The sequence below is a fragment of the Anomaloglossus baeobatrachus genome, chromosome 6, assembly GCF_048569485.1.
Source record: "Anomaloglossus baeobatrachus isolate aAnoBae1 chromosome 6, aAnoBae1.hap1, whole genome shotgun sequence".
In the NCBI taxonomy this organism is placed as follows: domain Eukaryota; kingdom Metazoa; phylum Chordata; class Amphibia; order Anura; family Aromobatidae; genus Anomaloglossus; species Anomaloglossus baeobatrachus.
In genome coordinates this window covers 306,469,961-306,496,780 of record NC_134358.1, presented here as the reverse complement: position 1 = coordinate 306,496,780, position 26,820 = coordinate 306,469,961, and the positions used below count along the sequence as shown (strand labels likewise).

Here is a 26,820-nt window from a genome sequence, read left to right as displayed (position 1 = left end):
CCCGCCCCTCTGCCGCTATGCCCGTCCCCCTCTACTGTATGGCTGCGCTGGTGTGCGCGGTGAGTGAGCGCTGCGTACAACTCGGTACGGGGAGTGGGCACTGACTGAGCTAGGTATGGGGAGTGGGCACAGGCTGAACTAGGTATGGGGAGTGGGCACTGACTGAGCTAGGTATGGGGAGTGGGCACTGACTGAGCTGGGTACAGGGAGTGGGCACAGGCTGAACTAGGTATGGGGAGTGGGCACTGACTGAGCTGGGTACAGGGAGTGGGCACAGGCTGAACTAGGTATGGGGAGTGGGCACTTACTGAGCTAGGTATGGGGAGTGGGCACAGGCTGAGCTAGGTATGAGGAGTGGGCACTGACTGAACTAGGTATGGGGAGTGGGCACAGGCTGAGCTAGGTATGGGGAGTGGGCACTGACTGAGCTACGTACGGTGAGTGGGCACTGACTGCTGCTGGGTACGGGGAGTGGGCACTAACTGAGCTAGGTATGGGGAGTGGACACTGACTGAGCTAGGTACGGTGAGTGGGCACTGACTGCTGCTGGGTACGGGGAGTGGGCACTGACTGAGCTACGTACGGTGAGTGGGCACTGACTGCTGCTGGGTACGGGGAGTGGGCACTAACTGAGCTAGGTATGGGGAGTGGACACTGACTGAGCTAGGTACGGTGAGTGGGCACTGACTGCTGCTGGGTACGGGGAGTGGGCACTAACTGAGCTAGGTATGGGGAGTGGGCACTGACTGAGCTGCGTACGGTGAGTGGGCACTTACTGAGCTAGGTACATGGAGTGAGCACTGACTGCGGCTGGATAAGGGGCGTGGGTACGGACTGCGGCTGGGTTCGGGGACTGTTCCTCATTTACATGATTAGGGGACACTGGGTGACTTTGATAGCAACCAATAAGATTTCTACTTTCATTTTCAAAGTAAAAATCAGAGCTCAATTTTGATTGGTTACTGAAGACACTTTCTCTCGGCAGTCACCAGCTTTATTGGTGGCAATAGAGGTGGTCACCTAAAGGCTATGGCGTTAAGCATACGGCACTGGTGGCCATTGTGGGGCAGTTATTAACAGCTCCTGGTTCTGTGTGATGAGGTAAATGGCTGTGCCCTCTGAACAAATGAAAAATGTTGTTAGGAAAAAATCGGTCTCGTTTTTAAGAATCCGGTGGCCAATTATCAAGTCCTAAAACGTATTCTATTTTCCAGCGATAGTTTTAACAGTATTTCTTTGTCGCTCCATTGGGAGACCCAGACAATTGGGTGTATAGCTTCTGCCTCCGGAGGCCACACAAAGTATTACACTTTAAAAAGTGTAACCCCTCCCCTCTGCCTATACACCCTCCCGTGGATCACGGGCTCCTCAGTTTTATGCTTTGTGTGGAAGGAGGCACACATCCACTCATGCATTCTCAACTTAGTTATGTCGGTTAGAAGAAAAGAGGGCCCCCGGCATGTTCCCTTCTCACCCCACTACGTCGGCGGTGTTGTTAAGGTTGAAGTACCCATTGCGGGTACATAGGCTGGAGCCACATGCCGTCTCCTTCACCATCCCTTAAGCGGCTCTGGGAGAAGTGGGATCCTAAGCGGTCATCCATTTACTGGGACCGTGCTCCATCCGCAGCCCCTGTGGGAACCTGCCGGACCGGAGCCTCTTCAACCTCAGGGACCGGGCCCTGCAACTCAAAGGTACTCTGTGTCCCCATAGGGGACTGTGCAGGGAGCGCACCTTCTTCCTGGAAGCCGCGGCGGCTGCTGAATTCAGGAGGCCGGTGGACTTCCGTGCCGACCGTGCCTGCTTGTCGGGCGCGGTCTCAAATTTAGTCCCCGGCTTCATCGCGGCCTAGTCGCAAAAATCCCGCCCCCGGGCCTGCCTGTCAGGGGTAAGGGCGGGATTACCGACCTGACGTCGGATGTGAGGGCTGGAGCATCCTGCATGTTTCCTCCCCCCTCACTGATCACTGGGGGGACCCCAGATTCCTGCACTTTGCTGGCGCCGCCCACGGCTCCACTCCTCCCCTGAGAGCTCCGGCAGCCATTTTTTGGCATTTTGCCGGTGGAGGATTCTCAGTGAACAGCTCTGCAGCTCCGGGGGATCCAAGGCAGGGAATCTGGAGGACACACTCCGCTCGTTAGCGGTCGGTAAGCCACACCGGTCACCCGGTGCTGGTCCCCCTAGGATGCCGGATTAGATACGTATATATCTATATATATCTGTTCGGTGGGCTGTATACCCCTTTCCCATATACCCTCAGTGATCACTCTCCTAGGAGACAACAGCATGTCGTCCACAAGGACCAAAGCTGCTAAGGCACAGGGGTTTTTTGCGGCCTGTACCTCTTGTGGGGCTATGTTACCTGCGGGTTCCACCTACCCTCACTGTGAGCAATGCTCGACCCCTGTTTCGCTTGCTCAGCCGGAGTCTCGGACACTGGTGGGCCCCTCGGCTCATGTAGACCCCCCTGCTCCCCCTGACCAGGCTGCAGGGACAGAGTTCGCATCTTTTGCTGAGAAACTCTCTGAGTCACTTTCTCAATCCATTGCACAGTCTATGGACAAATGGTCTTCTAAGCTGCTAGAGGCTTTGCAGTCCAGACTGGACCTTTCACAGGCCCCGGCCCCTGTTGGCTCGTCGCCTCCAGGGCCCTCTCGGTCCGCGCCACAGCGCGCTCATAGGTTGGCCCCTCGGTCTCAGGCGGAAGACTCCTGCTCGGACCGTAGTCCTAGACCGGCTAAGCGGCCTCGCTGGGACTCTTCCCCGACTTCCTCTCGCTGCTCGGGATCCCAGCTTGAGGACTCTCTGGAGGACGAGGCGGACGTCGCAGCTCAGGGCTCTGACCCTGACGTCGCCCTTAACCTTGATACACCTGAGGGGGATGCCTTAGTAAATGATCTTATCTCGTCCATCAGGTTCGGGTGGATCATCAACTTCCCGAAATCCAAGTTGACACCGACCCAATCACTGACGTACCTTGGGATGGAGTTTCATACCCAGCAAGCGTTAGTCAAGCTTCCGAGCGACAAACAGCTTTCTCTGCAGGCAGGGGTGCAATCCCTTCTTCGGAGTCAGTCACACCCCTTAAGGCGCCTCATGCACTTCCTGGGGAAGATGGTGGCAGCTATAGAGGCAGTCCCGTTCGCGCAATTCCATCTTCGGCCACTACAATGGGACATTCTCCGCAAATGGGACAGGAGTTCGGCTTCCCTCGACAGGAACGTCTCTCTTTCCCTTGCAACCAAGACGTCACTTCAGTGGTGGCTCCTTCCCAACTCTCTGTCGCAGGGAAAATCCTTCCTACCCCCAACCTGGGCTGTGGTCACCACGGACGCGAGCCTGTCAGGGTGGGGAGCGGTTTTTCTCCACCACAGGGCTCAGGGAACCTGGACTCCGATAGAGTCATCCCTTCAGATCAATATTCTGGACATAAGGGCAGTGTATCTAGCCCTATTGGCTTTTCATCGGTGGCTGGAGGGCAGGCAGATCCGTATCCAGTCGGACAACGCCACTGCCGTCGCATACATCAACCACCAAGGCGGCACTCGCAGTCGTCAAGCCTTCCAGGAAGTCCGACGGATTCTGCAGTGGGTGGAAGCCACAGCTTCCACCATCTCCGCAGTTCACATCCCGGGCGTAGAAAACTGGGAAGCAGATTTTCTCAGTCGTCAGGGCATGGACGCGGGGGAATGGTCTCTGCACCCAGACGTGTTTCGAGAGATCTGTCGCCGCTGGGGAACGCCGGACGTCGATCTCATGGCGTCACGGCACAACAACAAGGTCCCGGCATTCATGGCACGGTCTCAGGATCACAGAGCTCTGGCGGCGGACGCGTTAGTTCAGGATTGGTCGCAGTTTCGACTGCCTTATGTGTTTCCTCCTCTGGCGATGCTGCCCAGAGTGTTACGCAAGATCAGGTCCGACTGCCGTCGCGCCATTCTCGTCGCTCCAGACTGGCCGAGGCGGTCGTGGTACCCGGATCTGTGGCATCTCACGGTGGGTCAACCGTTGGCGCTTCCAGACCGCCCAGACTTGCTGTCACAAGGCCCGTTTTTCCATCTGAATTCTGTGGCCCTCAAACTGACTGTGTGGCCATTGAGTCCTGGCTCCTAGCGTCTTCAGGGTTATCTCAGGATGTCATTGCCACCATGAGACAGGCCAGGAAGCCTACGTCCGCCATGATATATTATAGGTCTTGGCAAATCTTCCTATCCTGGTGCGCTAATAACGGTTTTACTCCATGGCCGGTTTGCCTTACCCACTTTTCTTTCATTCCTTCAATCCGGAATGGACAAGGGTTTGTCACTTGGCTCTCTCAAGGGCCAAGTATCGGCGCTCTCCGTGTTTTTTCAAAAGCGCCTAGCCAGGCTTCCGCAGGTCCGCACGTTCCTGCAGGGAGTTTGCCACATAGTCCCACCTTACAAGCGTCCGCTGGAACCCTGGGATCTTAACAGGGTGCTAATGGCTCTTCAGAAACCACCTTTCGAGCCGCTGCGGGATGTCTCTCTATCACGTCTTTCGCAGAAGGTGGCCTTCCTAGTGGCAGTCACATCACTTCGGAGAGTGTCTGAGCTAGCAGCGCTGTCATGCAAAGCCCCCTTCCTGGTGTTTCACCAGGATAAGGTGGTTCTGCGTCCGAACCCGGAATTTCTCCCTAAGGTGGTGTCCCCTTTTCATCTCAATCAGGATATCTCCTTGCCTTCATTTTGCCCTAATCCAATTCACCAGTGTGAAAAGGATTTGCACTCTTTGGATCTTGTGAGAGCACTCCGGCTCTACGTGTCTCGCATGGCGCCCCTGCGTCGTTCAGATGCGCTCTTTGTCCTTGTTGCTGGCCAGCGTAAGGGCTCGCAGGCTTCCAAGTCAACCTTGGCTCGGTGGATCAAGGAACCGATTCTCGAAGCCTACCGTTCTTCTGGGCTTCCGCTTCCTTCAGGGCTGAAAGCCCATTCTACCAGAGCCGTGGGTGCGTCCTGGGCATTGCGGCACCGGGCTACGGCTCAGCAGGTGTGTCAGGCAGCTACGTGGTCTAGTCTGCACACTTTCACGAAACACTATCAAGTGCATACCTATGCTTCGGCAGACGCCAGTCTAGGTAGGCGAGTCCTTCAGGCGGCGGTTGCCCACCTGTAAGAGGGGGCCGTTTTTTCGGCTCTTTTTTATTGAGGTATTCTTTTACCCACCCAGGGACTGCTCTTGGACGTCCCAATTGTCTGGGTCTCCCAATGGAGCGACAAAGAAGAAGGGAATTTTGTTTACTTACCGTAAATTCCTTTTCTTCTAGCTCCTATTGGGAGACCCAGCACCCGCCCCTGTACCCTTCGGGCTGGTTGTTTTTTTGTGTACACATGTTGTTCATGTTGAATTGTTCTTTTGGTTCATGGTTTGCAGTTCTCCGAACATCCTTCGGATTGCATTTACCCTAGACCAATTTATAAGTTTTCTCCTTCCTGCTTTTGCACCAAAACTGAGGAGCCCCTGATCCACGGGAGGGTGTATAGGCAGAGGGGAGGGGTTACACTTTTTAAAGTGTAATACTTTGTGTGGCCTCCGGAGGCAGAAGCTATACACCCTAATTGTCTGGGTCTCCCAATAGGAGCTAGAAGAAAAGGAATTTACGGTAAGTAAACAAAATTCCCTTCATCTCAGCTAGGGATGAGTGAACCCAAACACCTAGTGTCTGGGGCTCGGACACGGACTTCTCATGGAAGTCTTCGGTCAAGTTCAGATGCTGAAGAAAGTTTGCTGAAAGACTCCAGCGTAGCCAATCAAGAAGCTTTTTGGCTGTGGGCACTTCCTGCTATTACAGCCATGCCGAGTACTGGCATGGCTGAGATTGGCTGGAGGCATCATGTCATTGGGTCTATATAGGACCCTGTGATGCAATGCTTGGCGCACACTGACCTCTGGAAGTTGACAAAAGCAAAGTTCAGTCCTCCCCGCTACATATTGTAGACTTGTGTCTTTCATGGGACACTAATGAGGGCGTCACACGAGACGATCTATCGTGCGATATGTCGTCGGGGTCACGGTTTTCGTGACGCACATCTGGCATCGTTTGCGACTTCGTTGCGTGTGACACCTCCAAGTGACTCTGAACGTTCGCAAATCGGTTACAAATCGTGTATCGTTGACACGTCGCTCATTTTTAAAAAGTCGTTTATTCTTCTTTGCGCCGGTTGTTCATCGTACCCGGGGTAGCACACATCACTCCGTGTGACACCCCGGGAATGATGAACACAGCTTATGTGCGTCCTGCCGGCTATGCGGAAGGAAGAAGGTGGGCGGGATGTTTACATCCCGCTCATCTCCGCCCCTCCGCTTCTATTGGCCGGCCACTGTGTGACGTCGCTGTGATGCCGAACGTCCCACCCCCTTCAGGAAGTGGATGTTCGCCGCCCACAGCGACATTGCTCAGCAGGTAAGTGCGTGTGACGGGGGTTTAACGACTTTGTGCGCCACGTGCAACTAATTGCCCGTGACGCACAAACGACGGGGGAGGGTGCGAGCGCTCGTGCGATCACACGATAGATCGTCTTGTGTGATGCCCGCATTAGGGTGTTTTTAGCCTTGTTTAACTAATAAATAAATTATTTTAAAAAACTATGTGAGGTCCCCCCATTTGGTAACCAGCCAAGGTAAAGCAGACAGCTGGGGGCTGGTATTATCATGCTGGTTATTTGGCCCTTCCCAGCCCAAAAATACCAGCATGCAGCCACCCTAGAAGTTGCGCAGCACATAAGATGCGCCAATTGTGGCGCTTTGCCCTGATCTTCCTGTTCAAAAATTAGTGGAGCAGCGCCAATTAGAGGAGGGGCTCAGCTTAAATGTAGAAGCTCAAGTGAAAGTTTTCCTTTAATCTAAGTATTCCAAGCTGATCACTTATAATCTTACTGACGTATTATGGTTTGTGAATTTGTCAGTAAAAATGATGACTGTCTGTGATGAATACATGCTTTTCTTTTCCTGAAACAGGACTTCTTAACTGCAAGTGAAACCCTCCTAGCGCAGTATAATGGCTGTGATTTCATGCCATGTGCAGCTTGCACGTTAAGCGCAATATGCTCACAACTGTCCATTTGTGGATTCTTGTTACAACAAAACAAATAAAGAAGATATAACAATGGAAAAGAAAGCAGCGCTCCAGAAAAAACCTCAGAACTGTTTCCTAACACTCCCATTTATGTTTACAACTGCATTCCTTGTAAGAATGATCCTTATCACTTACGGCGTTTACCAAGACCGCACAATGTTGGTGAAATACACAGATATTGATTACCACGTCTTCACGGATGCTGCGCGATATATCACTCAGGTAATACTGGCCTTCAGTGCAGCAATAAGGCCAACATCAATGCTTCTAATGGAAATGTGTGAAAAATGTCTGTTATAAAGATAGAAGCTATGAGCGCTGCACCCTAATTTGCCATGGGCTTCTCTGAATTGGGGTGCCTGTCACCATCTATTTTATTATGACTACCACATTTTAATGAGAAAAGAATTGGGGCACCTCTTAAAGGGAATCTATCATCAGGATTTTTCTACCCCATCTGAGAGCAGCATGATGTACAGACAGAGATCCTGATTCCAGTGATGTGTCACTTACTGGGCTGCTTAGTTTGGTTTTTATAAACTCAATATTTTATCAGCAGGAGATTATCACTAGAGAACTAGTAAACCAGCTGCCAAGTAAACAGTGCCCCCACTTTCTGCCTATGCACAGTGTACACAGAAAGCTGCCAATCAGTGGTGTGGGCGGAGTTATACACAGCTCAAACTACTGTAGGCAGCCCAGTAAGTGACATGACTGGAATAAGGGTCTCTGCGTATATTTAAGCTGCTCTCAGATACCTGGTGGCAAATCTCCTTAATCACTGAATTAGGTTTTTTTTATTCAGCCCCATTGCTGCAGATGTATGACTTCCGGCACCTGCCGTGCAGTCTGCCTTTGCCAATACTTGTGAAAGATTGGCTACTTCTCTAGAGTTGGGTACTGTACGGGGATGACGCCATCGTAACAAGTCAGTTTGTAGAATTTCTTCCTTTCTTAGTATTTCATCAGCTCAGTTTATGAGAAGTGAAAGACAACATAAAGACATAAAGGTACAGAGTAGGGTGGTAACGCACCAAGCTTGTGGAGACCCTTCCCGGAAGGGCGGTAACGCACCGAGCTTGTGGAGACCCTTCCCGGAAGGGTGGTAACGCACCGAGCTTGTGGAGACCCTTCCCGGAAGGGTGGTAACGCACCGAGCTTGTGGAGACCCTTCCCGGAAGGATGGTAACGCACCGAGCTTGTGGAGACCCTTCCTGGAAGGGTGGTAACGCACCGAGCTTGTGGAGACCCTTCCCGGAAGGATGGTAACGCACCGAGCTTGTGGAGACCCTTCCCGGAAGGGTGGTAACGCACCGAGCTTGTGGAGACCCTTCCCGGAAGGGTGGTAATGCACCGAGCTTGTGGAGACCCTTCCCGGAAGGGTGGTAATGCACCGAGCTTGTGGAGACCCTTCCCGGAAGGGTGGTAACGCACCGAGCTTGTGGAGACCCTTCCCGGAAGGATGGTAACGCACTGAGCTTGTGGAGACCCTTCCCGGAAAGGTGGTAACTCACCGAGCTTGTGGAGACCCTTCCCGGAAGGGTGGTAACGCACCGAGCTTGTGGAGACCCTTCCCGGAAGGATGGTAACGCACTGAGCTTGTGGAGACCCTTCCCGGAAGGGTGGTAACGCACCGAGCTTGTGGAGACCCTTCCCGGAAGGGTGGTAACGCACCGAGCTTGTGGAGACCCTTTCCAGAAGGGTGGTAACGCACTGAGCTTGTGGAGACCCTTCCCGGAAGGTTGGAAAGAGAGATAGCTGTGAAGGTAGGGTCATCTCCATGTTAATGGGGCGTCCTAATAGTTCCTGGAGGTATAATGTGTATGTTTCATAGTTTAAGGCTGACGGTAGACTTAAGTCCTTAGCTTCGTTTTTTTGATCGTCTTCTGATTGAATCCATTCCCATTTATGGCTGTGACATAAAAATCTAACAAAGGATACTAAAAGTGTTTAAGTCCATATGTATTGACTTATGTAAGAAAAAATACCTTTTTTAGATGGGCACAATTCTGTTACCATCACCATAAAAAGACAAATATAAGTGGAAACTGCTGAGACACTGCGAAACCCTAAAGACGCAAATAGGATACGAGGAGGGAACGTAGATTACACAAATCAGTGGAAGAATGTGGGAGCTTATAATGGAGGCCTGGTACATGCTGAGGAGACGTAACACTGAGTAATATTTTGTTTCTTTCCTTTTTCAGGGATCGTCTCCTTACGAGAGGGCGACATATCGTTACACACCATTACTTGCCTGGATCTTAACACCAAACATCTATCTCAGCGAGGTTTATGGGAAGGTATTGTTTGTGTGCTGTGATTTAATGGCAGCATTCCTCATCCACAGACTCCTCACCCTGGAAGGCCTGGATAGCCACACTGCCGGCAAGTACAGTGCCTTCTGGCTCTTTAACCCATTGCCTATGGCGGTGTCCAGCAGGGGGAATGCAGAATCCGTCTTGGCGGTTCTTGTCTTAGCAGCGCTATACTTTGTGAAGAAGCGTCACCTGGTGAAGGCTGCTCTTCTCTACGGTCTCTCAGTACACATGAAGATCTACCCCGTGACTTATCTATTGCCCATTGCATTGTCACTACAAACACCGAGAACTAAGGGTAATAAGCCGCCTGTACATCGCGGGTCAGTGCTGAAATGGCTACAGAATTCCTGGGCGCTCTTCCTGAGGATCCTCAATTGGGACACCCTAACCTTTGGAGTTGTATCTACTATCACCTTATTTACACTAAGTGTGGTCTTTTACTGTAGGTAAGTTACTTTTTCTTCCTTTTTGGGGGGCCTAGAGTGCAGCAGATTTACTACTCTGACATATAGATGCCGTAAGCGTAGTCTACGCAGTCTGGATTCGTGCCAAATTTACCACAGTGGCTCATGCTGGTTGACGAATGGCCAATGTTATTTCATTTAATGCCGCTGCTTATGTAGCCTACTTTTAGAGCAGCTTTTTTGACAATGCATCTTAAAGGGATGGTCCACCTTAAATGTGGTTGGAGCTACAAATCATTTTTATAACCAGGTTTCATGAAACATTTTGCACCGTGTACCTTCTATAGCTGATGTATTACACTATTTACGGAATTACACAAGGTCAGGACTCTAGATGCAACATTTGTACCAAAATGTGGCCCATTTTCCCATGAGTTAACCTTGCTATATGTCTTATGTTTTCGGCAGGTATGGCTGGGATTTCTTGGAGCACACGTACCTCTATCACTTGACCAGGAGAGATATTAGACACAATTTCTCAGCATACTTCTACATGCTTTACCTTACTGCGGAGAGTGACTGGAGCTTTGTGCTTGGGCTTGTTGCCTTTGTGCCTCAGATACTGCTGCTAGCTATAGTCTCCGTAGCCTATTATAAAGACCTGGCCTTCTGCTGCTTCCTGCACACCGCAGTCTTTGTGAGCTTCAATAAGGTGTGCACATCTCAGGTAAGCTGAAAGCATGGTGGAACCCAAGTGTGACGTATTGTGGCTCACTGTTAGGGCTCACTCATAGACAAGTGCTATCTGATGTTTTATCGGATAGCCCTTGGACCAATGTTAGGGGTGCTTCACACACAGCGAGCTCACTGCCGAGATCGCTGCTGAGTCACGCTTTTTGTGACGCAGCAGTGACCTCATTAGCGATCTCGCTGTGTGTGACACTGAGCAGCGATCTGGCCCCTGCTGCGAGATCGCTGCTCGTTACACACAGCCCTGGTTCGTTTTCTTCAAAGCCGCTCTCCTGCTGTGACACACAGATCGCTGTGTGTGACAGCAAGAGAGCGACAAATGAACCGAGCAGGGAGCAGGAGCCGGCGTCTGACAGCTGAGGTAAGCTGTATCCAAGATAAACATCGGGTAACCAAGGTGGTTACCCGATATTTACCTTAGTTACCAGCCTCTGCAGCTCTCACGCTGCCTGTGCTGCCGGCTCCGGCTCTCTGCACATGTAGCTGCTGTACACATCGGGTTAATTAACCCGATGTGTACAGCAGCTAGGAGAGCAAGGAGCCAGCGCTAAGCAGTGTGCGCGGCTCCCTGCTCTCTGCACATGCAGCTGCATTACACATCGGGTTAATTAACCCGATGTGTACTGTAGCTAGGAGAGCAAGGAGCCAGCGCTCAGTGTGCGCGGCTCCCTGCTCCCTGCTCACACTGGTAACTAATGTAAACATCGGGTAACCATACCCGATGTTTACCTTAGTTACCAGTCTCCGCAGCTTCCAGACGGCGGCTCCGTGCAAGCGCAGCGTCGCTTGCACGTCGCTGCTGGCTGGGGGCTGTTCACTGGTCGCTGGTGAGATCTGCCTGTTTGACAGCTCACCAGCGACCATGTAGCGATGCAGCAGCGATCCTGACCAGGTCAGATCGCTGGTCGGATCGCTGCTGCATCGCTAAGTGTGAAGGTACCCTTATTCTATGGGGCAATGCCAATCACCGTTCAGTCCAATTTCAGCTGACTCACAGAATAGAGAACTTTTGTTCTTCTTCTGACCGTGTGCTCCAATTGTCTCATCCGAGAGAATCGGATCACACTAACCTGCCACTCTGATCAAAGTATAATCAATCCAATTCTCTCACATGAGGGAATCTACGACTATCTGACCATCGCAGCCTTAAATAGGACCAACTACCAGGATTTTGCTATATGAAGTATAGGCAGTGCCATACTGACAGTAAGATGCTGTATCCAAGCATACCTCTTGTTTAACACTATAAGTCCCAGAGAGGGTTCATTTAATATTTCTACCATTGGAACCCTATGGAGCTTGAAATTCCTGGGACTTCTAGTGTTAAAGATCTGACGCTTGGTTGCAGAAATATCTGTAAGCACAGTTGCAGACATGCCCTGCACTTTAATGTGTGCAATTGGAGGCGGTCCTTTTGTGGGTCAGGTCCTCAGCATATATTCCATCTCCTGCGTTTTGTACTGCATGTCCTTTTTATTTAAATATTGCGCATGCCGCCATTGCTGCTGTTCGCGACGCATACGCATTGCCACAGTATTTATGGCGCCAGAGTCCACACATGCGCGTACCGCAATCTCCTGCGCCATTTTATTGAAGACGCTGTCGAGAAGACGATGAGCGGCATCGGCGCGTGCACAATTTTTTTTTTTTTTTTTTTTTTACATTCCAAATACAATTTGATACCTATTCTGAGGAAGAAGTGGGGAATCACTTTGAAACGCATCAATAAAGCACCCTTTCTTTTATACTACAGATTGGACTATCATCTTATTCACAGTAGCACAGATTGAGCCACATTTTGCTAGGTTCTTGTATGTCTTGTTCAGCCTTAGGGCTAATGGACCTTGCGGCAGCTAAAAACATTTTTTTGCACTGGTTGTGGGTTACACCTGCTTTTTCAGCCTTTTCCCTTTCATAGCGGGTAAGATTCTATTGCACTTGTTTAATCCACAGCTATATACACTACATTGTATAAAGAGTCAGATCTTCAGTGTCGCACCATGAAAAGATGTATTAACCCCTTCACCCTAGGGCGATTTTCCGTTTATTTCGGGGGGGGGGGGTTTCCTTTCTTCCGAGAGCCGTAACTTTTTATTTCTTTGTCGCTCCATTGGGAGACCCAGACAATTGGGTGTATAGCTTCTGCCTCCGGAGGCCACACAAAGTATTACACTTTAAAAAGTGTAACCCCTCCCCTCTGCCTATACACCCTCCCGTGCATCACGGGCTCCTCAGTTTTATGCTTTGTGTTGAAGGAGGCACACATTCACTCAAGCTCCCATTTTAGTCAGCAGCAGCTGCTGATTGTATCGGATGGAAGAAAAGAGGGCCCTAACAGGGCCCCCGGCATGCTCCCTTCTCACCCCACTAAGTCGGCGGTGCTGTTAAGGTTGAGGTACCCATTGCGGGTACAAAGGCTGGAGCCACATGCCGTTTGTCCTTCCCCATCCCTTAGAGGCTCTGGGAGAAGTGGGATCCTAACCGGTCACCATTCACTGGGACCGGGCTCCCTCCGCAGCCCCTGGGGGAATCTGACGGACAGGAGACTGAGTATCATCAGGGACAGGCCCTGCATCTATAAGGTACTCTGTGTCCCCTTGGGGACTGTGCACGGAGCGCCTGTGTTTTTTTGTGACGACCGGGACTACCGCGCCGACCGCGCCTGTTTGCCGGCCGCGTTATTAAATTTAGTCCCCGGCTTCTGCGGCCTAGTACCATAACTCCCGCCCCCGGGCCTGCCAGTCAGGAGTAAGGGCGGGACGGTCGACTGGACGTCGGCAGTGAGGGCTGGAGCATACTTAGGTGTTCTCCTCCCCCCTCACTGAGCACTGTGGGGCACCAGATTCCCGCACTTTATTAGTCACGCCCACGGCTCCCTCCTCCCCTGAGAAATCTGGCAGCCATATTTACAATCACTTCTGCCGGTGGAGGATTTCAGAACGAGCTCTACAGCTCTTGGAGGCCCAGGCAGGGAATCTGGTGGACACACAACCGCTTTGGGCGGTCGGTAAGCCACACCGGTTACCCGGTGCTGGCCCCCCTTGGGTGCCGAAGTGTATATATATATATATATATATATATATATATATACATTTTCTCTGTTCGGCCGCATTGTTTTGCTTTTGGCTATATACCCTCAGTGATCACTCTCAGAGGAGACTACAGCATGTCGTCCGCAAAGAGCAAGGGTGCCAAGGCACAGGCTTATTTTGCAACCTGTACCTCTTGTGCGGCTATGTTACCTGCAGGTTCCACCTACCCTCACTGTGTGCAATGCTCGGCCCCTGTGGCACTCACTCAGCCGGAGCCTCGGGCACTGGTGGGACCCTCGGCTCAGGTAGAACCGCCGGCTTCCACTGTCCAGGTGGCAGGGACAGAGTTTGCAGTTTTGGCTGAGAAACTCTCTGAGTCGCTTTCACAATCCATGGCTCAGTCTATGGACAGATGGTCTGCTAAGATACTAGAAGCCTTGCAGTCCAGATCGGTCACACAGGCCCCGGGCACTGTGAGTTCATCGCCCCCAGGCCCCTCTCGGTCGGTGCAGCAGAGTGCTCCTGGGGTGACACCTAGGTCCCACGGGGAGGACTCCGACACGGACCGCAGTCCCAGACCGGCTAAGCGGGCTCGCTGGGAACCTTCCCCGGCTTCATCACGCTGTTCGGGGTCGCAGCATGAGGACTCTCTGGAGGATGAGGCGGAGGTCGCAGCTCAGGGCTCTGATCCTGACGTTGCTCTCAATCTTGATACACCTGAAGGGGACGCCATAGTAAATGACCTTATAGCGTCCATCAACCAGGTGCTATATCTTTCTCCCCCAACTCCACCTATAGAGGAGTCGGCTTCACTGCAGGAGAAACACCAGTTTAGGTTTCCCAAACGTACACGGAGTGTGTTTTTCGATCCCTCTAACTTCAGAGATGCTGTCCAGAAGCACAGAGCATTTCCGGACAAGCGCTTTACTAAGCGCCTTAATGACACACGTTACCCCTTCCCCCCTGACGTAGTTAAGGGTTGGGCTCAGTGTCCTAAGGTGGATCCTCCAGTCTCTAGACTGGCGGCTAGATCCGTAGTATCAGTGGCAGATGGTTCATCGCTCAAGGATGCCACTGACAGGCAAATAGAGCTCCTGATGAAATCCATCTATGAAGCCATAGGCGCGTCTTTTGCTCCGGCCTTTGCAGCCGTGTGGGCACTCCAAGCTATCTCAGCTTGTCTGTCTGAGATTAATGCAGTCACACGTACCTCTGCTCCGCAAGTTGTGTCTTTGACTTCTCAGGCATCGGCCTTTTCGTCCTACGCCATGAATGCCGTCCTGGACTCAGCGAGCCGTACAGCGGTAGCGACCGCCAATTCGGTGGCAGTCCGCAGGGCCATGTGGCTACGCGAATGGAAGGCAGACTCTGCTTCCAAGAAGTTCTTAACCGGTTTGCCATTTTCTGGCGACCGTTTGTTTGGCGAGCAATTGGATGAAATTATTAAACAATCCAAGGGTAAGGACTCGTCCTTACCCCAGTCCAAACCAAACAAACCTCAGCAACGAAAAATTCAATCGAGGTTTCGGTCCTTTCGGCCCTCAGCCAGGTCCCAATCCTCCACGTCCAACAGGTCAGAGAAGGGCCAGAGGAACTCTTCTGCATGGCGGTCTAAGTCACGTCCTCCAAAGACCGCCGGAGGAACCGCCTCCAAGGCGGCCTCCTCATGACTTTCGGCCTCCCCAAACCGCATCCTCGGTCGGTGGCAGGCTCTCCCGCTTTTGCGACGCCTGGTGGCCACATGTCCAAGCTCGATGTCCCAAGGAGACTTCCTAGCCTCAATCGACATCAGGGATGCTTATCTCCATGTGCCGATTGCACCAGAGCATCAACGCTTCCTGCGTTTCGCCATCGGGGACGAACACCTTCAGTTTGTGGCACTGCCTTTCGGCCTGGCGACAGCCCCACGGGTCTTCACCAAGATCATGGCATCCGTGGTGGCGGTCCTACACTCTCAGGGCCACTCGGTGATCCCTTACTTAGACGATCTCCTAGTCAAGGCACCCTCCCGGGTGGCATGTCAACACAGCCTGACCATTGCTCTGGAGACTCTCCAGAGGTTCGGGTGGATTATCAATTTCCCAAAGTCAAAATTGACACCGACCCAATCACTGACTTACCTCGGGATGGAGTTTCATACTCTCTCAGCGATAGTGAAGCTTCCGCTGGACAAACAGCGTTCGCTGCAGACAGGGGTGCACTCTCTCCTTCGGACCCAGTCACACCCCTTGAGGCGCCTCATGCACTTCCTAGGGAAGATGGTAGCAGCAATGGAGGCAGTTCCCTTTGCGCAGTTTCATCTGCGTCCACTTCAATGGGACATTCTCCGCAAATGGGACAGGAGGTCGACGTCCCTAGACAGGAACGTCTCTCTTTCACTGTCAGCCAAAACCTCTCTTCAGTGGTGGCTTCTTCCCACTTCCTTGTCGAAGGGAAAATCATTCCTGCCCCCATCCTGGGCTGTGGTCACGACGGACGCGAGTCTGTCAGGGTGGGGAGCGGTCTTCCTCCACCACAGGGCTCAGGGAACCTGAACTCCAACAGAGTCCTCCCTTCAGATCAATGTTCTGGAGATAAGGGCAGTGTATCTAGCCCTAAAGGCGTTCCATCGGTGGCTGGAGGGCAGACAGATCCGCATACAGTCGGACAACGCCACGGCGGTCGCGTACATCAACCACCAGGGCGGCACACGCAGTCGTCAGGCCTTCCAAGAAGTTCGGCGGATTCTGCTGTGGGCGGAAGCCACAGCCTCCACCATCTCCGCAGTTCACATCCCGGGCGTAGAAAACTGGGAAGCAGACTTTCTCAGTCGCCAGGGCATGGACGCAGGGGAATGGTCTCTTCACCCGGACGTGTTTCAGAGATCTCTTGCCGCTGGGGAACGCCGGACGTCGACCTCATGGCGTTTCGGCACAACAACACAGTCCCGGCATTCATGGCACGGTCTCAAGATCACAGAGCTCTGGCGGCGGACGCATTAGTTCAGGATTGGTCGCAGTTTCGACTGCCTTATGTATTTCCTCCTCTGGCACTGCTGCCCAGAGTGTTGCGCAAGATCAGGTCCGACTGCCGCCACGCCATCCTCGTCGCTCCAGACTGGCCGAGGAGGTCGTGGTACCCGGATCCGTGGCACCTCACGGTGGGTCAACCGTGGGCACTCCCAGACCGACCAAACTTGCTGTCTCAAGGGCCATTTTTCCATCTGAATTCTGCGGCCCTCACCCTGACTGTGTGGCCATTGAGTCCTGGCTCCTAGCGTCCTCAGGGTTATCTCAAGATGTCATTGCCACTATGAGACACTATGAGAAACCAACGTCCGCCAAGATCTATCACAGGGCTTGGAGGATCTTCTTATCCTGGTGCTCTGATCGGGGTTTTACCCCCTGGCCGTTTGCCTTACCCACTTTTCTTTCTTTCCTTCAATCCGGAATGGATAAGGGTTTGTCTCTCGGCTCTCTCAAGGGACAAGTATCGGCGCTTTCCGTGTTTTTTCAAAAGCGTCTAGCCAGGCTTCCGCAGGTCCGCACGTTCCTGCAGGGAGTTTGCCACATAGTCCCACCTTACAAGCGTCCGCTGGAACCCTGGGATCTTAACAGGGTGCTAACGGCTCTTCAGAAACCACCTTTCGAGCCGATGCGGGATGTCTCTCTATCACGCCTTTCGCAGAAGGTGGCCTTCCTAGTGGCAGTCACATCACTTCGGAGAGTGTCTGAGCTAGCAGCGCTGTCATACAAAGCCCCCTTCCTGGTGTTTCACCAGGATAAGGTGGTTCTGCGTCCGGTCCCGGAATTTCTCCCTAAGGTGGTATCCCCTTTTCATCTCAATCAGGATATCTCCTTACCTTCCTTTTGCCCTCATCCAGTTCACCAATGTGAAAAGGATTTGCACTTGTTAGATCTCGTGAGAGCACTCCGGCTCTACATTTCTCGCACGGCGCCCCTGCGCCGTTCGGATGCGCTCTTTGTCCTTGTCGCTGGCCAGCATAAGGGGTCGCAGGCTTCCAAGTCAACCTTGGCTCGGTGGATCAAGGAACCGATTCTTGAAGCCTACCGTTCTTCTGGGCTTCCGATTCCTTCAGGGCTGAAGGCCCATTCTACCAGAGCCGTAGGTGCATCCTGGGCATTGCAGCACCAGGCTACGGCTCAGCAGGTGTGTCAGGCGGCTACCTGGTCGAGTCTGCACACTTTCACGAAACACTATCAGGTGCATGCCTATGCTTCGGCAGATGCCAGCCTAGGTAGGCGAGTCCTTCAGGCGGCGGTCGCCCACCTGTAAGAGGGGGCCGTTTTTCGGCTCTTTTTTATCGAGGTATTGTTTTACCCACCCAGGGACTGCTTTTGGACGTCCCAATTGTCTGGGTCTCCCAATGGAGCGACAAAGAAGGGAATTTTGTTTACTTACCGTAAATTCCTTTTCTTCTAGCTCCTATATGGAGACCCAGCACCCGCCCCTGTTCCCTTCGGGCTGTTGTTCTTTTGTGTACACATGTTGTTCATGTTGAATTGTTCTTTTGGTTCATGGTTTTCAGTTCTCCGAACATCCTTCGGATTGAATTTACCCTAGACCAATTTATAAGTTTCCTCCTTCCTGCTTTTGCACCAAAACTGAGGAGCCCGTGATGCACGGGAGGGTGTATAGGCAGAGGGGAGGGGTTACACTTTTTAAAGTGTAATACTTTGTGTGGCCTCTGGAGGCAGAAGCTATACACCCAATTGTCTGGGTCTCCCAATAGGAGCTAGAAGAAAAGGAATTTACGGTAAGTAAACAAAATTCCCTTCTTTTTTAGTCAATCTTGCCATATGAGGGAGCTTTTTGCGGTACAAGTTGTACTTTTGAATAAAACCGTTAGTTTTACCATATAGGGTACTGGAAAATGGCAAAAAAATTCCAAGTGCGAAAAAAGTTCCAAAGAAGTGCAACTGCCTGATTGTTTTGGGATATTTTATGCACCGTATTCACAATATGGTAAATCTGATGTCTTGGTGTGATGCCTCAGGTCAGTACGAGTTTGTAGACACCAAACATGTATATATTTACTTTCATCTAAGGAGTTAAAAAAACAAAACAAAAGTTTGTCCAAAAAAGGCACACTTTTTTGTACCATTTTTCACCATCCACAGCATTCTCATTTTTTGGGATCTATGGCTCAATGATGCCTTATTTTTTTGCATTTCAGGCTGACATTTTTATTGGTACCATTTTTGCACAGATGCTACGTTTTGATCACCTTTTTATTGCATCTTATATGCGGCAACCCAAAAACATGATTTTGGTGTTTGGATTTTTTTGCCGCTATGCCATTTACCAATCAGATTAATTGATTTTATATTTTGATAGATCGGGCATTTCTGAATGCATTGATACCAAATATATGTATATTTTTTTAACACTTTAATTTTCAATGGGGCAAATGGGGGGTGATATGAACTTTTAGGTTTTATTTTTTTACCTTTTTTTTTTTTATTTATTTTACTAGTCCCTCAGTCTGATTGCTCATTCTTTTCTGTAGATCAGATCAACATTGCTCTGATTTTCAGAAAAGCTGCTCTTCTCTTAGACCCGGCGGTCTGCCGGCTGTGAGAGGAAATGACTCATGATAACTACAGGAGTCATCACATGACCCTATGCTACCTTGGCAACCATCGAATCCACGTGATCACATCATGTGAATTCCGATGGCGCCGGGTAATTGAATGCTTACTGCAACCGGCATGTACAGCACGCTGTGACATTTTCACAGCGCACTGTAAGGGGTTAACAGGCAAGAGTGGGTAGCGAATCCACTCGTGCCTGATAGCTGCACATGTCAGGTGTTCAAATCAGCTGACATGTGCAGAGATCGCTGCCGGCTGACCACGGCAGCATGCAGGAATTAACCCGACACGATCCATGATGTACCCAGTACGTCTTGTGTTGTGAAGAGGTTAAAATATTATAAAAAAAAAATGTGAGGGGTGTACTCACTTTTGTGATATACTGTACCTGGGATACACCATGATTTTATTATTGGTGTTTGATTCTGGAACCTCCACAATTCTGAGAATTAAGGGATTTAGCGGTTTCACCCCGCCCTCTCCCTTTTTCCAGTACAGCGGTGCTCTGTGTCACACAGCTGTGCAGAGAACATCAGCCAGCTCCATTCACTTTAAAGGATCACTCCAGTGTTTTGTTTGTTTTTTTTTTGGTGCTTTATATCTAAATTCCATACTCCTGGTCTTATACATACCCTCCGTCGTCTTCATCTGTTTTCAACGCTTCTCCTATTGGTCTTCGTCAGTTTGTGACCTGGTTGCTGCTTCAGTGTTTCATGCAGCGCGCCGGAGGTCACAACTCAATACATGTCTATGAGAGCATTGTCCTGGCTGTTGTAGACTTGTATTAAGAGCTTGTACCTTAACTTCTAACTTCCAGCCAGTCAAAAGTTATGGTCACAGGTTGGTGCAGCGGAACTGGAGTGACTTCGAAAAGAGATGAAAACACTGGAGTGTGAGTATAAGACCGGGGGCAGCTTTCAAACATAGAGGCACAGCTAGAGAAGGGAATGGTGTCTGTAATCATGAACTGGCACTGACTGACAGACAGATCTACACCGATGCAATATTGAGCCGGTTGTCACCAACTGTGTAGTAGACAGTGACTGGAGCTTCACCATAACTGAAAGCTGGAGGCTGCTGGGAGGAATAAAATTAGTTTCCTCCCAGTAGCCAGACAGCTTAGGATTGCTATTAACCTGCAGATTAACCCTATAGCTGCAGGTTAATAGTGGTTTGAGACCTGACAGGTTCACCAATTAGGGCAATTCATAATATAATTTGTTAATGTTTGTCTTTTATCTTTTAGTATTTCCTGTGGTACCTTTGCCTTTTGCCATTGGTTTTGCCCGGCCTGAAGATATCTTGGCAGCGGAGCACCTTTCTTCTTATTTTATGGTTTGCTGGACAGGTAACACAGTTTTTGGATAACTTGAATTTTCCTTCTGAATGAAATGTCTTAATTTAAATAGCTCGGACACCATTATACAATGTACCCTGAAATTCTGCTGTTCATTTGTGTAAATCATGACCTGCCTTTAATTGCTCCCAGACATGAGACATACTGAGCCAGCTCCATGCACAGCGGGTACCATCTGTGTTATACAGCCGGCTCCTGCCTGTAACAGAGATGGAGCTGACCACTGACAATGGTATACACGTGGAGCGCTCGCGTCAAGCAACTGTCAAGCAAATGTCGTAAAAAAAAGACAAACTATTTAAACTCACTTGGAGGGTTTTTTCCAGATTTCCCTGCACAATATGTGGTAAAGTGAATCATAGCATTCAAAACGCCATCCGCAATACAATCCCACACATGTAATTGTAGATGAAGGGGAGGAAAAAGATGAAAGTACAAAAAATCCCCTAAAAAAAAGCCACATTGGGTGGGGGTTAAGTAGCCACTAGCAAAACGCTTCTTTCACTGAAGTCAGTGCAAATACGTAGATCCCAGCTGAGGAAAGAAGGAAACTGTCCCTTATTTTTGCACTTTGGTAGAGCTGTACAGTCTTCTGAACGGCAATGTGAGTGAAGAATTAAAGGGGTTTTCTCCTATGAAGTCACTAGGGTATGCCAGCTGCCGTTCTGTGGGGTCTGATGGCTGGAATTGTAATTGCTGGAATATAGATTCTGCAGTGTCAAGTACTTACTTTCCTCTTCATACCTCCCAGTTATCTGCTAATCTAAGAACTATAAATACACAAAAAAGTCTAAAGGCACTAAACAACTTACCAGCGATCCCAACAACGATACAACCTGACAGGGATCACTGGAGCGTCGCTACACGTGGAAGCATGCTGCACTTGGTAACTAAGGTAAATATCGGGTAACCAACCCGATATTTACCTTGGTTACCAGCGCACACCGCTTAGCGCTGGCTCCTTGCACTCCTAGCCACAGTACACATCGGGTTAATTACCCGATGTGTACTCCGGCTACGTGTGCAGGGAGCAGGGAGCCGGCACTGGCAGTGTGAGAGCCGCGGACGCTGGTAACGAAGGTAAATATCGGGTAACCAAGGAAAGGGCTTCTTGGTTACCCAATATTTACCGTGGTTACCAGCGTCCGCAGAAGCCGGCTCCCTGCACATTCAGTTGTTGCTCTGTCGCTGTCACACACAGCGATCTGTGCTTCACAGCGGGAGAGCAACAACTAAAAAATGGTCCAAGACATTCAGCAACAACCAACAACCTCACAGCAGGGGCCAGGTTGTTGCTGGATGTCACACACAGCAACATCGCTAGCAAGTTGTGCCTCAGCAGCGATGTTGCTTAGTGCGACGGTACCTTAAAGCTAAAGGGGATAATCCAACAAAAAGGTACAAACAATAAACAATGGAAGCAGCGATCTCAGATAATAGTAGTACTCTTTATTAATTCAAGTAAGGAATAATCCTATAATGAACAGCAAAAAGGTAACTGTTAATGGTATACCCTACATAATAGGCACAAATTCAGCAGTGAATAACGATGTATGTATCAGAGACAGCCCACGGGAGAAAGTAACTGCGGATTTTGCTGCTAAAGACCCGCTGATTTTCCAGATAAATCCGCGGGTTTACGCAAGTACAGACACTCCCCATGTTATCCTATGGGATTCGGGAAGTGCTGCATCAATGCTGCGGTATTTGCAGCTGCGGATTTCCCACAGCTGCACGTAACTACATGTCAATTATTCATGCGGAGTTATCTGCGGAATTCCTGCCTTTCCACTATGGAGATACAGGGCGGGAATTCCGCATGAAATCCGCACGGTTTCCGCAGGTTTACCGCAACAATTCCGCAGAAATACCGCATCAATGGATAGCTGTGTGAACCTGCGGAAATACCTGCAGAAAAGTCCACAGGTACGATCTTCCTTGGGCACATCCGCAGGTACGATCTCCCTTGGGCACATGGCCTTAGAATGAAGATGTATACCAGTACAGAGTAAACACCCCCTGAAGAAGCTAATGTGAAACGCTGGTTGAAGTCTGTACCTCGCCATCCCAAGCTGATCCTACTTGTCTACTCCTTCATTCTCATCTTAGGTGTCTCTGATACTTGCATCGTTATTCACCATTGCATTTGTGCCCATTATGTAAAGTATACTATTATCATGTCTTTGCTGCCATTATTATATACAGCTGCATTAAGGCTGCTTTCACACCTCCGGTTTCTGCAATGCGGCACAATCCGGCACTTTGCAGGAAAATCGCAACCGTTTTTTTTTGCTGCCGGTTGCGTTTTTTCTGCATAGACTTTAATTAGTGCCGCATGGGCTCGCGTTTGGTCTGGTTTTTGCCGCATGCGGCAGATTTAGCCGATGCGGCGGCCGGATGAAACGTTGCCTGGCACGTTTTTTCGTGCGGCAAAAAAAAACGCATTGCGCCGCATTCGGCCGATGCGGCGCATTTTTCAATGCATGCCTATGCGGTTTTTGCCACTGCGCATGCTCAGTAGCATGCCACAAGCGGCAAAAACCGGACGGGCCGCATGGGAAAAACCTATGCAAAGGATGCGGTGTTTTCGCCGCATCCGTTGCATAGCTTGCACAGCTGGATTGAGCCGCACAGCTCAAGCCGGATGTGTGAAAGCAGCCTAATATGGAATATATTCTACCTCCTAATATTCTTTTTCAGTTTTTTACCTTGGACTTTTTTTACTTTCCTGCATTTTATTATAACTGTCTTGTTGACTCATGGGGAATATGGTTTTTCTTTGCTCCAACTCCTTTATTTCATTGCTTTTATCTCTTAATTTTTAATAACTCAAGTAAAAAGAGTGCTGCTTCTATTGTTTATCGGATTTAAAACTATTTTTTTTTTACTTATTTGCAATTATAAATTCTCAGATTATAAATTGAGAAGTAGGAGTCCCATTGTCATAGAGTGGTGTTGCAGTCCCTTGCACAGTAGGGGGCCAGAACTGGTGGGAAGAAGAAATATCAGGGGGACCACTGTCCCTTGTTCTCCAGAGGAGTGAGGGCCCCAGACTTCAGACACTTACTTATAATGTTATGGCATATCCTAGTGATATTTTAGAATACCCCTTTAATTATACTATAAACCCACTTAAAACCTTGTACATGAAGGACCCTTTTAGACATCCGTGATCATCGCTCTGATTTCAGATTGCAATGAACGGACTGACCGCTATCTCTTGACCCGAGCGTGATAGACTCCTAAAAATACATGAAGCTGTCATGCTCGGGTCAGGAGAAGTGTAGCCAATCCATGCAAGATGATGGCGGACATCGGAAAGAGCCCTAAGCCATGTTCTGTTACATTTTCTTGCTGAAGCTAACTGATTTCCTTTGTCTTGCAGGCAATATGGCTCACTCCTGCCTACTTTCTGGAATTTGAAGGACTAAACACTTTTCTATTTGTTTGGCTGGCTGGGCTGGCCTTCCTTATTGTAAATAGCTATGTTCTCACCCAAATTATTGTCAGCTACAATGTACACAGCAAAAACGGTAAAACACATAAACAGGAGTGATACTCGTGTTTGTTGCTATACTTCCTCCTTCATGTATAGATTACCCTTTATTGGGGAATCTTCTCTGAAGAATTTTGTTAATAAGTGACTGTTTTACTCATACACTTCAAAAATATCAATAATAATAAGGGTAATAGCTCACTAATGCAAGAAACGGGATTGACCTTTAAACAAGAGAATAGGAGTCTTGTTGTGGGACTAGAGAACAGTGCCGGGTCCAAGGGCCGATGAACGATTCTGCAGTGTCCACACACATTAGACATGCTGGCCAAAACCACCAATTTCACTGGGACTATCCAACGTATAAAGTGTTCAACATGTCCTAAGATCTCTAGATAGGTTACCGGCAGACGTATCTGGCAGCTGCCTATTCCCCTCACCCCAATGAAAATGCATGCACAATTGGCTGAACATAGCATGCATGCATGCATAGGGGGTGTGCAGCCACCCATAGACTTTGTCCGACTTTCCTTTAGATCAGACTGGACCTGGATACGTAATGTCTTATCAAAAGTGATGGTGACATGGTGCAGGTTTCAGCATATCCAATGATCCCTCACAGTGCTAATAATAATAAGCTAAGAGGGTTTATTAAAAGTCAACAAAAGAGATGTTTTCATCCTGTGCTGTGTGACAGCATCATTTACTAAAGACGAAAAGGTGAGTGGTTAGGTAAAGAGGTACAGAGTATAAACGGGTAAAAGGACACGGAGAATTGCTTATTTGTTGTGTAAGGCTGTGTTCACATAGAAATGTATCCTGCATTGCATGGCTCCATTGGAGGATTACATCTAAACCCCCTGAAAATGGGATTCGAGCCTATGCAAAACCAGGGGCCATTGACCTTGACGTTGCAGAGATTACACAGTGTGCTCTGTCATACATAATGTTTAGCCTATTGAAGGCGAGCAACAAGACGTATTAGACTATGTTTTACACCCGCCGTAACTAGGTGTAAACAGCCGAAAATTTACGACTGTGACTGTTTGCATCATAATAATCAGAGGCCCCGTCCTTGCATACACTCAAATCCCATTTTGGAGGGGTTTGAGACATATGCCCTAATGGAGCTGTTGATAGTGTTGTGAACCCTGCCTAAATGTTAGGGTCAGTTTAAAGGATTTTCCAGTCAATAATCCCTTTAAATATCCTTTACGTAGTATGTTAGATAACGTACCAATTAATTCTTATTAGCCCTGATGCATCAAACTGTGGCTCTGGTGTTCCACGCGTGTACTAGGCACATGGCCGCATATGCTGGGTAGGAATTTCCATAGCCAAGTCATCCCTGTTTCCCAGCCGCAGAGGACGTCAGATAGGAGTTGGTTAGCAGGCTCCCGTCCTGCGGCCACAGATTATTGGTGTAGGGTTCACACTCTCTATCGTTAATACGGTATTATTTATGCTCTGCTTTCATTTCCAAATCTTTTTGTCGTAGCCTGAAAATATTTTGAGAAACAATGCAACAAACGTAGTAGAAAATACTCCACAAACTCAGGGACTTTTAAGATTTTCTATTTTGTTGAGAGGGAAAATGCTGTTCTGATGAAGGTTTTTATATGATGCTGGTCATTGGGGTATTTATTTTACAAGGGTGATGCAAATGTATCTGATTCAATAAAGTGGATTTTGCTCAATGTGGTGATTGCTTATTAATTGGCCTATAAAAAGGGAACTTTGACAATTTTTGAAGTATAAAAAGAATTCTACTTCTGCATGGATTTTGTTACCAGGGCTGTGTAGTCGCTAAACCAAACCTTCGACTCCTCAATTTCCCTTGCACCGACTCAGACTCCTACATATATTGCTTATAGTTAGGTGAAAAATTTATTGTAATACATGAACATGTGTATGTGAACATCAGACATTTAATAATTTTTATGATACAATAATCAAGATATTTGGATAGAACATAAAATATATTTATTGGAATACAACTTTAGAACACAAACTAATAAATTGTAAATATGTAATACACTATGTAATATACAGTAGATTACATATATCTGTGTATATATATTATATTACATATTGTATTACATATTTACAATTTTAGTTTTGTGTTCTAAAGTTATATTCCAATAAATATATTTTATGATCAAATATCTTGATTGCATCATAAAAATAATTAAATGTCTGATATTCACATTGTACTACAATACATTTTTCACTTAAATATAAGCATTATACTAAATGTTGTTATTTAGTAAAATATTCAGCACATTCTGCATTGCACTACTGTCCCCAATTTATTATATATTTTAGGAGTCTGTGCATTTTATACAGACTCAGACTCCACCAAAATGAGCTCCGACTCCACAGCCCTGTTTGTTACATCCCATTTCAGTTTCTTCACGTTAATGAAACTAATGATCAGAAACATTTTAAGGCCCTGTGCGCACACTGCGTTTTTGACATGTTTTTGGGTGCAGAAAACTTAATTCATGAAGTCCTTCCCCAGCAAAGTCTATGAGAAATCCAAAATTCTGTGCCCACGTTGCTTCTTTTTTCCTTACAGGTTTTGCTGCAGTTTTTCTGAAGCAAAGAGAAGCAGCATATCACTCCTTTTCTGCAGGTCCCTGCATTATTTATGGCATTGCTTAATGGTAAAGGCATAAAAAAAATGCAGGGACATAACACACCAAAACAACGCAGTAAAAATGAATGCGTTTTTCGGCCAGAGGTGCGGTATTCTGCTAAAGGGTGTGTTTTT

The 26,820-nt window shown here is 48.9% G+C and overlaps 1 protein-coding gene across 2 annotated transcripts; it reads left to right on the top strand.

Annotated features, from left to right (window-relative positions):
• On the top strand, positions 1-25,744 carry PIGM (phosphatidylinositol glycan anchor biosynthesis class M). Of its 2 annotated transcripts, none has more exons than XM_075314912.1 (6): positions 1-59; positions 6,976-7,315; positions 9,301-9,860; positions 10,287-10,545; positions 20,441-20,542; positions 23,937-25,744. In XM_075314912.1, exons 2-6 carry the CDS (start codon positions 7,124-7,126, stop codon positions 24,105-24,107), a joined length of 1,284 nt encoding a protein of 427 aa, XP_075171027.1. In that variant the 5' UTR covers positions 1-59; positions 6,976-7,123; the 3' UTR covers positions 24,108-25,744. The 2 variants fall into 2 exon arrangements, with proteins under 2 accessions (XP_075171027.1, XP_075171029.1); XM_075314914.1 differs by lacking the exon at positions 1-59 and adding an exon at positions 1,039-1,101.
• Positions 25,745-26,820: the final 1,076 nt, after the last annotated feature.